The sequence below is a fragment of the Eleginops maclovinus genome, chromosome 7 (genome assembly GCF_036324505.1).
Source record: "Eleginops maclovinus isolate JMC-PN-2008 ecotype Puerto Natales chromosome 7, JC_Emac_rtc_rv5, whole genome shotgun sequence".
Classification (NCBI taxonomy): domain Eukaryota; kingdom Metazoa; phylum Chordata; class Actinopteri; order Perciformes; family Eleginopidae; genus Eleginops; species Eleginops maclovinus.
The window spans coordinates 3,020,540-3,038,414 of NC_086355.1; the positions used below are offsets into that span (position 1 = coordinate 3,020,540).

General features: G+C 43.2%; 1 protein-coding gene across 1 annotated transcript in view; it reads left to right on the top strand.

Moving 5' to 3' along the window:
• The window catches only part of pdia5 (protein disulfide isomerase family A, member 5), a 55,840-nt gene that overhangs the window by 17,266 nt on the left and 20,699 nt on the right, over nt 1–17,875 (top strand). Inside the window, exons 4-11 of the mRNA XM_063887521.1 lie at nt 942–1,025; nt 1,172–1,217; nt 3,312–3,404; nt 4,724–4,784; nt 5,867–5,934; nt 9,533–9,624; nt 13,447–13,518; nt 15,292–15,428. Coding sequence (XP_063743591.1) covers nt 942–1,025; nt 1,172–1,217; nt 3,312–3,404; nt 4,724–4,784; nt 5,867–5,934; nt 9,533–9,624; nt 13,447–13,518; nt 15,292–15,428 — 653 coding nt within the window. The remainder of the gene's footprint in view (nt 1–941; nt 1,026–1,171; nt 1,218–3,311; nt 3,405–4,723; nt 4,785–5,866; nt 5,935–9,532; nt 9,625–13,446; nt 13,519–15,291; nt 15,429–17,875) is intronic.

Below are 17,875 nucleotides of genomic sequence, written 5' to 3' on the forward strand. Positions count from 1 at the left end.
GAGCCGTAATTGAATTCCAGATTCTCTTTGAATTTATTAGCATCCGGCCTCCTCTCCAGCTCAGATCTCCCTCCATGTCTTTCTCTCTCTCTAAGTGAATGCACATATACCTGGCTTTTTATTACCTTAGAGGAAGAGCACTTCAAGCCGCTCATATAACCTCTCTGTAGCGAGTGTGAAGTGTGTGTAGGTGGTGAGATGCATATGTGTTTCCTTTGCAGATTTCATTTACAGAAATAAGCCTCTTTTAAAGCTGAGTTTCTGTATGCGTACGAGTGGTTCATTATAGGTTTTTAATCAGCATAATAATCCGATTTCACATGTATGTGTAGCGGAGCAACTAATAAATAGAGCCTGGTTTATACAGCACTGAACATACATGTGATTCGATTGGTCTTTGATATGTAAATGCGGTTATGTCTTCTCGCAGCATCCACTTTCCTTAATATTCAGTGGAGCTTTATTGGAAAAAACTTGCCGACAAAGCATATTCTTAAACAGAATTAGTACGTAATATAAAAGGTAATATACTAGCAGGACAAGGAATATAACGAGCGGTTACTGAACAGAGGAGAAATGATGTGTGTTGTATAAAGAACGATGAGAGGAGGCTTTTTATGCAGATATACATTAGTTTAGTTTCACCAAGGAGAGATTAAATAGGCTAAGAAAAGGAAAGACTGGTAAAAATGATTCATTGACAACCTTTTCCAGTAGCTAATTGGGGAGGACTAATCATAGTTTGATTAAAAAAGTTGGTTTTAAAGATGTGTTTATTATTTAAAAAGAAACGTGTGTATTTGTAAACCGAATACTGAGTATGTTTCCACCTTTCCTCTGTGGACAAATGCCTTTCCTTCAATGCATGACTCTTTATGAAAGTGATTGTGTGAGTCTTCTCTCTCTCTCCCTCTCTCTCTCTCTCTCTCTCTCTCTCTCAGGGACTCAGAGGGCCGTAAGCTCTGTAAGAAAGTGAAGGTGGACCCGAGCTCGAAGCGTGGGGGAGCGGAGCTGCTGCATTATAAGTGAGTAGTACCCAGAAACTCAGCTGGCTGTCAAACAGCTCCCCACACATCAGTGCTTTCTGGAAAGGCAGCACCGTGTTCGCAGAATTATGTTGTTCGCCGTTTACCCCTGCTGTTCTGAGCGCCGCGCCTGCTGTGTGTTGCAGAGACGGGACGTTCCACACCGAGTACAACAGACCCGCCACCTTCAAGGTGAGTGACCCGCTCAAACCGGCTTTCTTTAAACCAGCTATTGTATAAGACTTTCCCAGTGCAGTGTGTCTGTGTACTTTGTTGTTCAACCTGAAAGCTTAACCCTTTAATGGGCGGCATGTACGCACATACCATTTTAAAAACTGTTGAACTGCTTTTTTCTAATGTGTTGAGGCTTTTTATGGTTTTTCACAAATTGTTTTTTGCAAATTTGAACTTCACTTTTCCAATAACACTCCTCAGAAACATAACCCATTTAGGGTATACATTTGATATAATATCACACCTTTATTCCACTGGTTTTACACCATTATTACGCCCATTATACACACATATATCATTATTTTTACACCCTTATCACACAATCTTTACACCCGTCATACACACATATAACACCATATTTCACTGTGATTACCCCATTCATACACCTCTTCCACCCACACCAAGATTAAACCCATATCCCACTGTTATTACACCTTTATAACACATAATTTTACATCCATATTACCAATATATATTACACCCATGCTACAATGGGAAACCGTAATGATTATAACTATTTAATTATAATCATAGTGAATCATTTCCAAAGCTTCAAGATGAAGTTGTTTTTTATTTTGTAGTCAATTTAATGAGAAAGTGCTGCTGATATGTTCAATAATACGCTTCAGTTAGTAACTGTTTTTTAAATCAGGGTTATAATTGTTTTCTCTGTCATTTAAGGATGTAAGTGGCCATATTAATACAAATTCAAATAATAAGACTGCGATATTTTCTGACATGTTCTCGTGCAACCTTATGTCTAAATAAGCACCATTTTTTCAAACAAGTGTTTTTTAAATAAAAAGTTCTCACAGGTTAAAGGTGAACAAAGACTCTTACGGTACTCCCGTCGCCTGAGAGATATCTATTGGCTGTTGAGGATGGAAATCAATACTGAAATCCCCAATATGTCCACACACTGTCCGCTGTCCTAGCCTTTTGTAGGACACTTAACATACAGGAACATCCAGTGAAGGCGAGCGGAAAGAGGCCAAATACAGTATTTAGAGAGCATGTACATCACTCAGCAGCCACGTATCATCATATAGTGTGGCCAATTTACAGATGTATCTAAAGCTCACTGAATAAATTCACTACAGCTGTTATTAAAGCAGGAGAAATCAATGGTCCCTCTCCTTTAAACGGCCCTCTTTGACCCAAGTGTGCATGCCATGTAATTGAAACCCCTGTGAGATTTCTGCATAAAAAGCCCCGAAATGATCGTCTAAACTGACTGTCTTTGTTGGAGTTTTCCTCCATCAGGACATCTGGGAGCAATAGCTGCTTTATGTCTGACTGTTTTTAAGTTATTCTCCTCCTTGCCAGTGTTGTTCGCCCATATTTCTTCCACTGGCAGATGGAAAGGCGTCTGAAACGACAAAACACTAAAACTCTCAACATTTAAAACATCCCCAAATAATCCTGATGATAACTTCATGGTCGTTTAATATTCCTCCCGTGTTCACAGTGTCATTGTAGTGGCGCTGCTGAATGAAAGACTTCCTGCTGTCGCCGGCACAGACATATGGTTCATTATATTTACACAGAGCTTTACCGAGCCCCTTACCAGACACTTAAAGGTAGAGAGATGCTCCGACACCTCCTGGATGGACGCACATGTTGGTCTTCCATCTGCCGCTGCCTCCAGCGCTGCCTCCACTACGTTTAGGAGTTCCTGCTGCAATGCTCCAGTAAATCATCGGCAGTACGGCTGCACCATTAAAAACATTGTGACGGATATTCCGATCATTTTTTGCAGATTTCTTCTCAATATCTCTGAAATATCATGATTTGATTTAGTTTTTAGGAGGATCTTTATCCAAAATTGTAAAAGAAAGTGGTACTTTAACATATTTAGTGTCCAAAAATATCCTTCCTGTGATTTGAATGTCGCATCAGTCCATTTTGTGATTTGGATAACATTTTAAATGAATTGTGCAACGCTATTTTACTCACAGAATTATTCTTACACCAGTGACAAGTTGTTGCACGATCCAAGTGTTGCCTTTGTTCATCATTCTAACTTTTCCATCTTCTTTTTCCTCCATTCAGTCCATGGTAGCATTCTTAAAAGACCCATCGGGACCCCCGCTGTGGGAGGAGAACCCCGAGGCAAAAGACATCGTCCACATAGAGACAGAAAAGGTAAGGAGTGACCTGAACAACACCTTCCTGAACATCACTTTGCAACACTAGCTCTCCAGCACCTTTAACGTGAAAGGCTAAGGGGGCGGGACATCTTTGAGCGGCTGACCAATCACAACAGAGCCGCCCAGCTAACCAATCAGAGTGAAACGTGGTGCTGCAGCACGAGAAAAATAAAGAGCTTTCTGAACACTAAAGCATGGAAATGATTCAAATACACTGTACAGTAATTTAAATACTGTACACTGTTGAATGAGGAGGTTTAGACAGATGCATATATTGCGTATATTCTCTCTTTTTGCACTATTTTATTTATCTTATCCGCACCATGTATGTTGAGTTGTTGGAGGAGCATGGGATATAAGATTTTCATTGCGTTGTATATGCTGTGTATATGACCAATAAAACCTCTGAACCTTTGAACCTGGAGACAGCAGCAGGCACTAAACACAACCTGGAAATGAGCGTTATCCGTCCTCTTTAGTGTTGATGGACAGTAACTGTGGTAATTAGACGGAGGCAGCAGGTAATGTGATGCAGGATCCTGCTCTCCTGTCCTGCTGAGGGTTTGATCCGCCTCTAAAGCTGACTCAGCAGCATGTCCACCTCTGCAACAATAAAAATCCCACACAGGAGAAGTACAATATCAGGGCTTTATCATCAAAGAGCTTCAGGAAGTCTACCGAAAGAAATCCAGACAGCTCTCGTCCAGTAGGTTACATGGCACATTCCCCTGACAACCTGACACACTTATAGAGATACAGCGTTCTGAACACCCTGTGAATTAAGGGACAGCAGCTCTGTAGGTTTTCGCTCGTCCACAAAAGATTGTGCTGAGTGTGAGTTATTAGGAAGTGTGAGGAGCAGAGGAAACTGTCGGGGAGGGGGGGGGGATTCACCTGCTGTCAGAATAACTGCGTTTGCTGATGTGTAACATTCAGTCTAATAAAGTGCTGCAGGAGGATGGTGTGCTTGGTTGTTTTAGAGCTCTTTAAACGGAGAAATACTGAGGAAAATGTTGAATTTAGCCATTTGATTTACTGTCCAAAGCCTTCTATATAATAACTACCCCTATATGGATGTTTTCACATCTCAATTACAATATATTCATCAGGATATAGCATGTTTCCAAGTCCTTATACATCTGTAATTACATTAAAACAAGTGTTGCTGGTCATATTTTCGGAGAAATGTGGTTGTTTCTTATTCATTTAGACAAAGTATAACGTTTTCCTCACATGACATTATCTAATTATCCTTCATTAATAGATGATAAGGCTTCTTGTTAATCTTCCTCCGCTCTCTCCTTTCCTCCTAAGGACTTCAGGAAGCTGCTGAAGAGAGAGGAGAGGCCGGTGCTCATGATGTTCTACGCTCCCTGTGAGTCCTTTCATTATTGAGAGCTGCTCTCCACGCAGCGCTGGAACCATGTTCGGATCAAAAGAGACTGCAGAACAATGAAACACATACAAGATGCCGTATATAGAGAGAGCACATAGTGTGTTAATGGACTCGGGCGTACATGGTGTTAAAGGAAAGGAACGTTCAGGAGCACAAGCTGTAGCCTTACCAATACTGAGGATTTCGTACCCCCTGTCCCAAGTATATAGCTCGTTCTGAGAGAATAATCAACAAACAAAGCACCATGACTCCTTGCTGAGAGAATGTGTTAAAGGGGAGACGTATCCCTGATAAAATGGACTACTAGATGTCCTTGGAGCCAGAAAAACATCCCGTAGGAACCTATGCCTGACATATAACAGCAATAATAAGGAGCAAGGCCGCATGCAGGGGAGGAGTGAGTGACACACTAGGTAAAAGGTCTGGGACTATGTGAATATGTTCCACCACTGTAGGAAACAATACCACAATGGGATTTTCTACATCTAAACCAGGCGTTCGTTACCCTTTTAAACATACTGTGTTGTAATGTACGTGTTTTAATTAGTGATAAATTCGAGACATTTTGTTTGACCTAGAGTCAAGACACAAATAGATTAGACTAAAATTTGTCATCGACATGAAGGGAAATAACCAGACTTTATTCCCTGCTTTCTCACTATTGTTTTATGCTTTCTGTTCCAAATGCTCGTACAGAAATTGCATAAAAGGGCATTTTTTATTTGCAGAATAAATTCCAATGCAATCGAAAAAGAGTTGGAGATGGATTATTTAAGATTACAACATTTTAATTTGATTTTCCACTAAAATGATACTTGAATTCTTCCTATAACGCCAATCATTCTGGTTCAAAAAGCAAAAATATGCAGTAATAAGGTAAAGATTCATTATGTGTTTCCATGTGTCAGTTCATCACCTCTCTCTCGACACAATGCAAGCTGCTATTGACAAACCCCCCGCTGGCAGATTATGGGATGTTTTTGACAGTTGCATCGATGCCGTCAGCAAGCTGGTTCCCATCGCGTCATAACTCCTGCTCATGTTTTCTATCTGTGTCGCAGGGTGTGGCGTGTGTAAACGGATGCAGCCCGTCTTTCAGCAAGCAGCCACCGAGACCAAGGGGAAATATGTGAGTCTGCAGCTCCCACTCGTTCCGCTGTTTCTGTTGCAATAACTGATCTCTGATCTGCGGCTCTGATGTTTGCTGATTATATGAGATGTGTCAGCAGTGGATGTCTGGAAGGTTAGCTTGGTAGTCTGCAGGAGTGCAATCTGTCTGACTGGCCTAAATCAAAGCTTCCCCTTGTTGTAATTCCTGCAAAAATGCCCACCAGTGCACTACCTTTTTAGACATGGTTTTACCATAGGTTTTAATTCAGACGTTTAAAACCCAGATGGAATTTGAAGGGAATTCTCTGCTGGACTTGATTCAAACTTAATCTGTTTCTTGACACTCACAGTAGTTCCTTCAACACTTTACCAACTTTGCATCTCAATCTGTTGTCAATTATATGAGTTGTTCAAATCATTTTACAGGTTTATAATCATGGAATTCATTTATATTTCACCTGGCAACGCAGCCTCAATTAAGGGCTAATGTGATCACTTCCCATATAGATTGAATATCAGTTTAGCCTCTCCAGTCTTAGTGTTCTACCTCCTCCCTCCTGTATTTATCCGGTTTTCTTCCCCCCTCCCTGGTCTCAAGGGCCCCCTAAATACCCATGTTTGCAGACAAGCAGTATTAAAGCAGCAAATAAGAAATGAGGGGAATAGGGTGCTCCGTTTCCACTTTTTAAGAGCTCTGGTGAGATGCCAGCACAAAAGCAACCAGAGGCGTATGCGATCAGCGAGGGAAACAAATGCTTTGTGTTCACAAATACTTGAAGACGACGGATCAGAGGGAGGACGGCAGAGAGGCAGCTGCCTGAGGAGAGCGTGAAGTAGTGCTCGCCTCACACAGAGCAGGAATCGATAATTAAGTGCATGTTTGTCTGATTATGGAGCATTTTAGATTGTGAAATGTAAGCCTCTTAGCTGGAAATGAAAAGTGTGCATACAAGCTCTCCGCACAGAACATGAAGGGGTTTGTTTGCGAGACTGAAGTGGATTATTGGAGGCAGGGCAGTTATTACAGGAGACTAATTCTGCGGAGAAGTGACAGGTTTGAAGAGTGAGATAGTGGTCAGCAAAGTTGTACACGTTACTCTGCTGTGTGTCATGCACTTCAGGTCGATGTCGGAGGTTGTGTGTGCAGTCAGGTAGATACAGTGGGGCAAAAAAGTATTTAGTCAGCCACCAATTGTGCAAGTTCTCCCATTTAAAAAGATGAGAGAGGCCTGTAATTTTTATCATAGGTATACCTCAACTATGAGAGACAGAATGAGAAAATAAATCCAGAAATCACATTGTAGGATTTTTAAAGAATTTATTTCAAATGATTGTGGAAAATAAGTATTTGGTCAATAACAAAAGTTCATCTCAATACTTTGTTATATACCCTTTGTTGGCAATGACAGAGGTCAAACGTTTTCTGTAAGTCTTCACAAGGTTTCCACACTGTTGCTGGTATTTTGGCCCATTCCTCCATGCAGATCTCCTCTAAAGCAGTGATGTTTTGGGGCTGTCGCTGGGCAACACGGACTTTCAACTCCCTCCAAAGATTTCCTATGGGGTTGAGATCTGGAGACTGGCTAGGCCACTCCAGGACCTTGAAATGCTTCTTACGAAGCCACTCCTTCGTTGCCCTGGCGGTGTGTTTGGGATCATTGTCATGCTGAAAGACCCAGCCACGCTTCATCTTCAGTGCCCTTGCTGATGGAAGGAGGTTTTCACTCAAAATCTCACGATACATGGCCCCATTCATTCTTTCCTTTACACGGATCAGTCGTCCTGGTCCCTTTGCAGAAAAACAGCCCCAAAGCATGATGTTTCCACCCCCATGCTTCGCAGTAGGTATGGTGTTCTTTGGATGCAACTCTGCATTCTTTCTCCTCCAAACACGACGAGTTGATTTTTTACCAAAAAGTTCTATTTTGGTTTCATCTGACCATATGACATTCTCCCAATCCTCTTCTGGATCATCCAAATGCCCTCTAGCAAACTTCAGACGGGCCTGGACATGTACTGGCTTAAGCAGGGGGACACGTCTGGAACTGCAGGATGTAAGTCCCTGGCGGCGTAGTGTGTGACTGATGGTAGCCTCTGTTACTTTGGTCCCAGCTCTCTGCAGGTCATTCACTAGGTCCCGCCGTGTGGTTCTGGGATTTTTGCTCACCGTTCTTGTGATCATTTTGACCCCACAGGGTGAGATCTTGCGTGGAGCCCCAGATGGAGGGAGATTAGCAGTGGTCTTGTATGTCTTCCATTTTCTAATAATTGCTCCCACAGTTGATTTCTTCACACCAAGCTGCTTACCTATTGCAGATTCAGTTTTCCCAGCCTGGTGCAGGTCTACAATTTAGTCTCTGGTCTCCTTTGACAGCTCTTTGGTCTTGGCCATAGTGGAGTTTGGAGTATGACTGTTTGAGGTTGTGGACAGGTGTCTTTTATACTGATAACGAGTTCAAAAAGGTGCCATTAATACAGGTAACGAGTGGAGGACAGAGGAGCCTCTTAAAGAAGAAGTTACAGGTCTGTGAGAGCCAGAAATCTTGCTTGTTTGTAGGTGACCAAATACTTATTTTACCGAGGAATTTACCAATTAATTCTTTAAAAATCCTACAATGTGATTTCCTGGATTTTCTTTCTCATTCTGTCTCTCATAGTTGAGGTATACCTATGATCAAATTACAGGCCTCTCTCATCTTTTTAAATGGGAGAACTTGCACAATTGGTGGCTGACTAAATACTTTTTTGCCCCACTGTATAACTGAATGATTCAAGAGGACAAAGACTCATGGACGTTTTGAAATCGGTTTTTGGCTTTCCTTCAAATATTTTGTTGTGCAATACTTCTGAAGAAACCTGGGAAATGTCAGCTGGATTAAACACATACATTCTTGTGGTGCTAAAAAGTTCCCACACATTCACACAGAGGCGGAGTGTATATATGTACACACCCACTAAAGATTAGATGCTAAAGTCTGACTCACTGGATAGACTGTGGGCTACTCGGACACAGCGTCATGGAGTGTTTTAATATGCTAACTGCACATGTTAGCCAGTTAATGTGAGTAAACCAACAATTTTAGCTATCTGTGAGCTTTTTAGGATGCTAATATTAGCATTAAAACACACAAACCATGCTAACATTGCCCCCAGCTGAAGGCCAAGGCTATATAATAGAATTTCAACCAAATCTGTCAACGTTGAGCTTAGCATTAGCATGTCTAAAATAGGCGAAACACTTTGAATTTATGTCACATCAAAGCTTTTAGTGAAGCACAACCCTTAGTGTTTTGTCTACAGTAAAAGCTATATTTTAAATAAAGTTAATTACCATTGTAAGTTTGCTGCACCCAATAAAAGGTGGTTCTGATTTATACCGGGGAGCGTATTTTCGTGTCCTTTTATTTTAATTAAACTGAAAAAGATCAATTATAATTACAGTTTGTCCTTTCTCAGTGAAGACTTGTTTCATACTTGGAGTGACCATAGTTTTATGCTTCAGCCCTCTGATCATAGCTCACCTGTTTTGATGTCCTTTCTCTTTCTTGTGTCTCTGCTTTCTCCACCTCTCTGACAACCAACACCTTATTTTCTCCTTTACTTTGTTTATTCCCAAGGTGCTGGCGGGGATGAACGTTCACCCGGCCGAGTTTGATGGCCTCAAGCAGGAGTACAACGTCAAAGGCTACCCGACTTTCTGCTACTTTGAGTGAGTGCAGTCCTCTCATCCGTCTCACTTAGGGCTCAGCATCACACTTCCAAGGCTCAGAACATCTGAGTGTCGGAACACTTCAAACAGAAAGACCTCTCAAGCACCGAGAGACGGGGTGGTGTCAGACTTACAAAGTGCCATGGAGGTTCAGAACCTGCTTTAACAGGTGTGAAGGGGAAAGTTTCTCAGAAAATTGGACAAAGTCATTTCACATGAAGAAGTCCAAGATGTGAGTGCCATTAGAGTCCACACAGGAGGTGCTGTATGCTGGGCTACGAAGAAGAGCTGAAAGGAATAGGCAGAAGTCAATGGAAAAAGAAATGCATCGGAAACGGTTTGGATTATTGACTCATTGTTGAAGCCATTTATCAAACAAAATTGCTAATCATTCCCTCGTCCTCCTTCTAGGTTTTAGTGCATGTAAATGGTCTGCAAAGAAATCCCTGTGTTTCTCTCCCACACACTCCCCCCCCCCTGTCTGAAATGCCTCCGTTGGACTCCTTTTGTTTACTTACAGAACTTCTCGGCTCCTATTGGCTAGCGCTCCAACACATTTTACGTGATAGAATATCACCATGGAGCCGGCCAGCTGGAGCAGACTGGGCTCTGGTTTCAGACAGAGGGTGAAAAGCTGAGCTGCAGCACTGGCAGTATGAGAAAAATAAAGAGCTTTCTGAACATTAAAGCATGGAGACATGTCACAAAATGAGAATATTGGGGCAGTTTTGAGATTTCCTCTGCCTCATACATAACATTACAATGAATATCTAAGTTCGGACAACATAAGAAATGTAAACTGGCTGGTTTGCCATTGGTTGTAGTATTTCTAGATGGGATTAAGATACAGCAAGACTTTTAAAATGAAAATTGGTTGTTTGAACCGAAACATCTAGGAGTTAAAGAGCTCATTTTCCTCTGAGACAGGATTTTACAACTGGAGAAAGTTACTACTATTGGATTGTTTTGTTAGTTTGAACCTAAGGGATGTTAGCTTTCTCATATTTGATTGGTCATGACCTTTGCGAAACAATAAGATATCCCGCTATGTCCAAATATTTCCCAAAGTTTTCTTCTTTCACCCGGAGCCCTTTGCTTCAGGAACCACACAGTGCCATCGCAGCGTTCCCATTCTCTCACACAGTGGGGCTGCCTTCCCTCTCGCAGTGCTGCCCAAACACTAAAGAGGAACCAGGGGTTTAAATAATTAATACGGCACACTATGTAAAGGCTTTAATACACCGTTCCAAAGTTTCTTCATCTTAAAGAACTCTTTAAAGAACTCTTTAAACAGGATCCATCCATCAATCCTCTCCCGCTCATCCGTCAGGGTCGTGGAGGTAACAGCTCCAGCAGAGAGCCCCAAACTTCTCTTTCCCTGGCCACATCAACCAGCTCTCACTGGGGGATTCCAAGGTGCTCCCAGGCCAGCGAAGAGATATAACCCCTCCACCTGGTCCTAGGTCTACCCCTCGGTCTCTTCCCAGCTGGACGTGCCTGGAACACCTCCCTAGGGAGGCGCCCAGGTGGCATCCTCACTAAGTGCCCGAACCACCTCAACTGGCTCCTTTCAACGCGAAGGAGCAGCGGTTCTGCTCCGAGTCCCTCCCGGATGACTGAGCTTCTCACCTTATCCCTAAGGGAGATGCCAGCCACCCTGCGGAGAAATCCCATTTCGGCCGCTTCGGGATCGATTCAGCGTTTGTTCTTTAGTGTTTGGAAGGAGTGCACGCCGTTGGCTAATCTACTCATTCCAGTTTACTACTATAGCACTGGAGCTTGTAGCACAGCAGGGGGTGAGAGTGAGACTGATGGTGTTTGTTAATGCAGAGCCCCCCCCCCCCCCAGCCAGAGAATTACTATCCTCATATTTACAGTGCCGCTCCCGCTCTGGTCTTCTTATTCCTGCAGCAGCTTTATCACCCTCATTTCCGCATTAAGCACTCACTCATTCTAGTCTGGCCTTTTAATTAGACCGGGACTGATTAAGTGCCTCTGTGGTAAGTCGGTGTGTGTGTGTGTGTTCGCCCTCTTCCTGCACTTCTTTCTTTGTGTGTTCCTGCGCCCATGCACTCATGTGTAGCTGAGCCGGAGCCAGTCCGTTAGCCGGGGGTGCATTAGTGTCAGCGCAGGGCTAGCTAACGACCATCCGAGGCCATCGGCTCCAGTAATGAGCGCCTGGCTGATAAACAGCAGCTAATCACTGCGGGGTAAATCGGCATCAACACCGCTGGAGTTATCTCGCCACTGCAGGAACGAGTGTTCAAGGTCTTTTACCTTTTTCAGCGCCGCAGATTAAGGAAGCTTTACCGGCCAGTACTGCAGCACCTTCCTATCAATTAAACCAACAATGAAAGTGAAACTATTTGAGCTTCTTTGTCTTTGCCGTGTCCTTTAACCGAGAATAAAAACCCAACGACATATCTCGACTTAGCTTTTTTTTAACAAGGTTTCAGTGGATTTACAGCAGCAGAGATAAAGCAGGTGAACAAAGAGTCGCTCATGAATCTCACTGATTGAATTCCAAGCAGCTCCTCGCATTCAGGTCATTTAAAATGCACGTTTTTAAGCTCAAAATCCAGTGTGTGTGTAATCGTGTCTCACCTTTAATAGTGTTCACTCTGTGACTGTGTTTCTCTGCTCAGAGCCACTCACTGCTGACACTGATCCTCCTGCACTGAGCCGCCAATTATCAGCCTTCTTTTAGTCACAGAGAACAGGAGATGAAGTCAGCTGAAATTTGCTAACCTGTTTTAATCTTCTCAGACTGTGCAGCGGAGTGAATGCTCTCAGCTCGTTTCCAATGCATGACTATGTTGTGTGTTTGTAACCATCAAATATGAGCTGAATGACTTGGTTTTCTCCGAGTAAGTTATGCGGGAAGTGATGAAGAATCAGATGTATCTTCTGCAATTCAATATTAAAATGCCCAGTTAGATTCTTAGGCTTGCTTGTAAATGTTTGGATCAGATTGTATTTGATTTAAATCAGCACTTTGGTTACAGAGGACATATTCTGCTGGTGTTCAGCTTCATATCAGTATGTAGTGTCTCTCATGTCTCCATGCTTTAATGTTCAGAAAGCTCTTTATGTTTCTCATACTGCCTGTGCTGCAGCACCTCTTTTCACCCTCTGTCTGAAGCCAGAGCCCGAGTCTGCTCTGATTGGTTAGCTGGCCGGCTCTGTTGTGATGATCAACCTCTTAGAGATGTCCCGCCCCTTAACCTATCACGTACAATGTGTTGGAGCGCTATATTTTGATATATTTGAGTGTGTGTGTAAAAGCCTTTGCAGACCATTTACATGCACTGAAACCTTTATAACACTACAGAAAAGGGAAAACCTAAGAAAAGCAAAACAGAGCCCCTTTAATTATCTCTAGGTGCTATTTCTTCTTTAACATTTCGGTACCCATACACTCTGGTATACGGTAAAGGACCGACTATTTTGAAGCTGGTCGTTAAATTTATATCTTACCAAATTGTAATGACTTTATTTTCTTTAATGACTTCTCAATCCATTATTTTGGAGCCTCGTTTGAACTGTAAAGCCTTTTCGTTGATTGACTACAGCTTGAGTATTTACTACAACTGTAATTAAGTGAGTTTATAAAAGAAAACTGGTTTTTAGGGAGGGAATTCCCTTTAAATAAAAAACATGTTGTAGGAATATAACCAGTGAAGTAAGGCTGCAGAAAAAATGTGTTTGTGTGATTCGACAGTTTTTATATTGACTGTGGTTTTTAAACTCTTTCCAGAGCACTAATCCATATCCTCTGACATATGGTTTGGACTAATTGTGTTGTGCTCTGTTGTCTTTCAGGAAGGGGAAGTTCCTCCACCACTACGAGAACTACGGAGGCACAGCAAAGGATATTGCAGACTGGATGAAGAAGTGAGTATCGTCCTGCAATGAGCAAACTGCTTTAGGGTCTCACTGTGAATGTCTGGCATCACCTTTCCACTCTTCATCGCACCTTTTCCTCCTAACCCCGACTCACCTTGACAGGGTGTCATCAATCTACACCTGCTCTGTCTCATTTTTCTTTCTCACCTCGCCTCACGCTCTACCCGCTTTCTCCCCCTCCATGCTCTCCTTCCCCCATCTTCCATTTGTGTTAAAGCCATGACCGTCCACCGGGCTGCAGAGGGTACGGAGAGGAGAGTTTATATCCCGAGGATATATCCCGGCGACGCTCCCTTTAGCCCCCAAGAGGCAGAGCAGGTCCCTTCCCCGTCCTAAACTGTTACTGCTCTGCTTATTCAGAGCCCAGCGGTGTCAGTCAGAGGGGTTGCCGGGCAGGAAATCAAGCAGACAGAACAGTTGTGTTTTACGTTGATCGAAAATGAGAGGATAGGTGAGATTTTATCTTCTTTCTAACCCACAAAACATAGATGGACTGACCTTCAGTTGCACATAAATACGTCCCATATGGTAAAAGGGGTGGGAGGATTGGCCTCCACGCAAGATTCGACACATCTGTGATCGGTTTGAGACGAGGAAAAATCAGTTTTTCCTCCAAACTTTCTCAGGATTTGCTGCGTTCATATTTCGAGGCATTGTTTCCATTGTGCTCTTCTTGTAGCTCTCCCTGCCTCAGGGTTTTTTTTATCTCCTCTCCCACGTGTATCACCCCCTACTTGTTTCCCCAGTTTTTGCATTCAGCTGTCTCTTCTCCTAAAGGGTGTTTCACCCCCCTCTGACTTTCCATGTTTCCTCCTCTTCCAACGGAGTGAGTTATTATCCTTGGCTTGACAGGAGTTTCTACACAGTTAGCAAATCTACAGCTGTTAAATCTTTAAGAAAACAGGAGTAAAGGAGGTTAGAACTTCATTCCTGCTTTGTATGTTACATTTCTTTGGCGTCTACTCGATATCAGAGAGTCTAGTGAAAAATGGAAGCAGAAATAAGGGTCCTTTGTGATCATATCTGTCCTGCGCAGCAATAATGGGGTGGGTGTGGGTGTATACATGCAGCGGGAGACAGAAGTGCACCTTCATATTGCAGAAGATGTGATCTGATGAGACCTGTGTGTAGCTCCAGCCCCAGATAAACCCTGATCCCGAGTTCTTTACGTATCAGAGAGATGTATATTGGTCCGATGACATTCTGGATAAAAGATAAACGTCTGGAGGAGATGCAGCACCTCGGGTTTGCACAATTCTAGTGTTTATAGAAGATATCCAGCCTCATGGGGGCTCAGGCAGGTGTGTGTGTGTGTGTGTGTGTGTGTGTGTGTGTGTGTGTGTGTGTGTGTGTGTGTGTGTGTGTGTGTGTGTGTGTGTGTGTGTGTGTGTGTGTGTGTGTGTGTGTGTGTGTGTGTGTGTGTGTGTGTGTGTGTGTGTGTGTGTGTGTGTGTGTGTGTGTGTGTGTGTGTGTGTGTGTGTGTGTGTGTGTGTGTGTGTGTGTGTGTGTGTGTGTGTGTGTGTGTGGATGACTTGCATGCACTTGTTTACTGTATGTCCACTCGTTCTTGGCATTGGTGCATTGTGCTCCGTCATCAAGGCGGGGCTGCATTGGTCCAGATGTGTGTGAGACATTGAGTGGAGAGGCTTCTACAGCTGTGTCTGATTTTTGCCTCGTACAGAGCATGCTGGAATTTGGTCTTTAAAAAAGTCCCTCACTCCTGTTGTCCTTGTTGTCCCCCCCACCTCCTTCCTGTCTCAGCCCCCAGCCCCCCCAGCCGAAGACCCCAGAGGTGCCGTGGACGGAAACGGACTCCCCGGTCTTCCACCTGACCGACGACTCCTTCGACAGTTTCCTGGAGGAGCATCCTGCAGCCGTCATCATGTTCTACGCCCCCTGTGAGTAACGGAGCAGAACCGCCAGAATACTGCCTCTATCCCGGGGGGTTGGGGGTGGGGGGGGAGTTGGAAAAAACAACCAAAGATTATTTAATCATCAATCAATTATTTCATCATCACAATGTCATCACACAGTGCCCAAAAGAGCCATAAATATACAAAAATGTTCACATCTCCAAAAAGAAACGAGCAAATGTTTGATTTTTAAGGACAAACTTTATTCATTTATCAGCAGTATAGATGTTCAAATGTGTGAAATGATACAGCGTGTCATTCATGCAACAAAAGAGTAGTAAAACTTCAGGTCAGCCACGGTTCACACTTCAATTTAAAGAGGACATATTGTATTTATTCTCAAGCGCTTCGAGATGTCCCGCCCCTTAGCCCGTCACGCACAGTGTGTTGGAGCGCTAGCCAATAGGAGCCGAGAAGTTCTGAATGTGTGTGAGAGGAACACAGGGATTTTAACCTTTGCAGACCATTTACGTGTACTCTATTTCCTCTGTTAAAACTAAATGTAATATCAGCTGTTAGGAACTTCTGCTGTGTTATTTAATAAGAACATTTAGTCATTAATCTAGAATACTTTACACACCACATTTAACACAAATCCATCCCGTACCTACAGCCTCCAGCCTGTCAGTCTGTCCCAAGGGCTCAGCGTTAGAACTTTTGTGTGGGTGTGTGTGTGTGTGTGTGAAGCACATGCCTGTAAAAAATGGTATCTGCTTTTGCAACAGCTTTGGACTCAACATTTCCCTGACTCACTGTGACGTATGAACAAGCTGCAGGTGCGATGTATATTTGTCTCTCTTTATCTGCGTCTGCTGCACAATCATGACACAGATTAATACACATTTGCTCCTTTAGGTATTTATAGCTCCAGGAGAGAGTATGTGACATTGCCTAAACTACGACATGAAGTCACCAAGTAAATCTGAGAGGAGTTTTTAGAAAACATTGGAGCTCTTTTGCAAAGGTGAATGATGTGGACACAGTCAAATGTTCTTTGTAGCATTAATTCCCGGTGAGTTGTGATCTTTTCATGCTTTATATTGTCAATAATAAGACGTGCATGTAGAGAATTGCCAGCTTGTCCTTTAACAACCCACTCCTCACCGTCAGAGATACAGAAAGCAGTCTGGACAGTAGGATCAGTGCAGCAGTGTGTGAGGAGCTCCACATTCCTTCCTGCTGTGTTAGACATTGTTTTGCCAATCCTCTCGGGCTGAACCGCTATTTAGTCACGCAAAACACATCATCGTCATCATCACATTTAATACTCGGAGGCTGGAAATCAGGAGAGGAACGAAGAGCTCCGGCTGCTGTCACTTTAGCTCTTTTGTATCTCTGGAGCTGATCCTCACAGCACACTCTTCCTCCGCTGCCATATGGTTCACGTAAGCCCGCCTGTCAGTTTGTATTCACGCACCATACTGCCGTTTCTGTGCAGAACTTTGGAGACATGCCAGGGTTTGTCAGCGAGTTGTCTTTGGTCCTGCGTGTGAGGCAGCGTGCTGATAAAAGCAGCCCATCGCTCTGAAGTCATGCAGATATATTCCCCCTGCTCAGAAACGCATTGTGTGACACAACACCAAACCCTGCTGCTATTTCTGGACCTTCTAGTTTTTTCTTGCAGCTAACTCCATCACCTTCACCCACTGTTCACCCCCTTCCTCCCCCCTCCTCGTATCAGCCTCCGCTAATAAATGAATAACTAACAAGAGCGTCCTTTTCCCTCGCCGTAATGATGATTCATTGTTTTCAAGATTTCCTCACATACTTTGCTGCAGTTTTCATACCTCCAGCAACACCCCCCCCCCTTTTACATTCTGCAGCGTCATTATTTACAGCCTAAAAACTCCAAAAATGATTGCGCAAATATTAAAACAACTGCCTAGTGCAGATTACGTCGTGGGATTTCTGGATCCGCCAAACAAGAAGAGCCAAGTGACATCATTTATTTAATCAGATCAGTCTGTTTGCATTTTAAAAACATCCATTTAAAAATAAAAGGACACAAAACGAGGTTTGTTTTGTTATGCTGAGCATCACCTACTTCACCAATTCATAGAAGTATAGATAAGCTATAGATGATTTACAGTGTATGCAAGGTTGACTTCAGTTAACAACTCTTCAAGCTGGCTTTATTTCCAGTAAAACAAATGAACATTAGTTCTGTTTTTGGTATGAATAAGGTCACAACTTCTAGAAAGATAATCTCCATCTTCACTCCAATCTACGATGGCCGACAGGGGCAACCGTGTTTCAACAGCCTGAAAATGACACTCCCACTTTCAGAAACGCTGCAAATATTTACCAAACTAATGCTCCAAAACACATGCAATTGAAGAAACATCCTCACCAATTTGACGAAACATTCTCATCGTTTTCCAAAAGCACTGCAAGAACACAGCGCTGCAGACGCTCCAAACACAGCGGAAGCC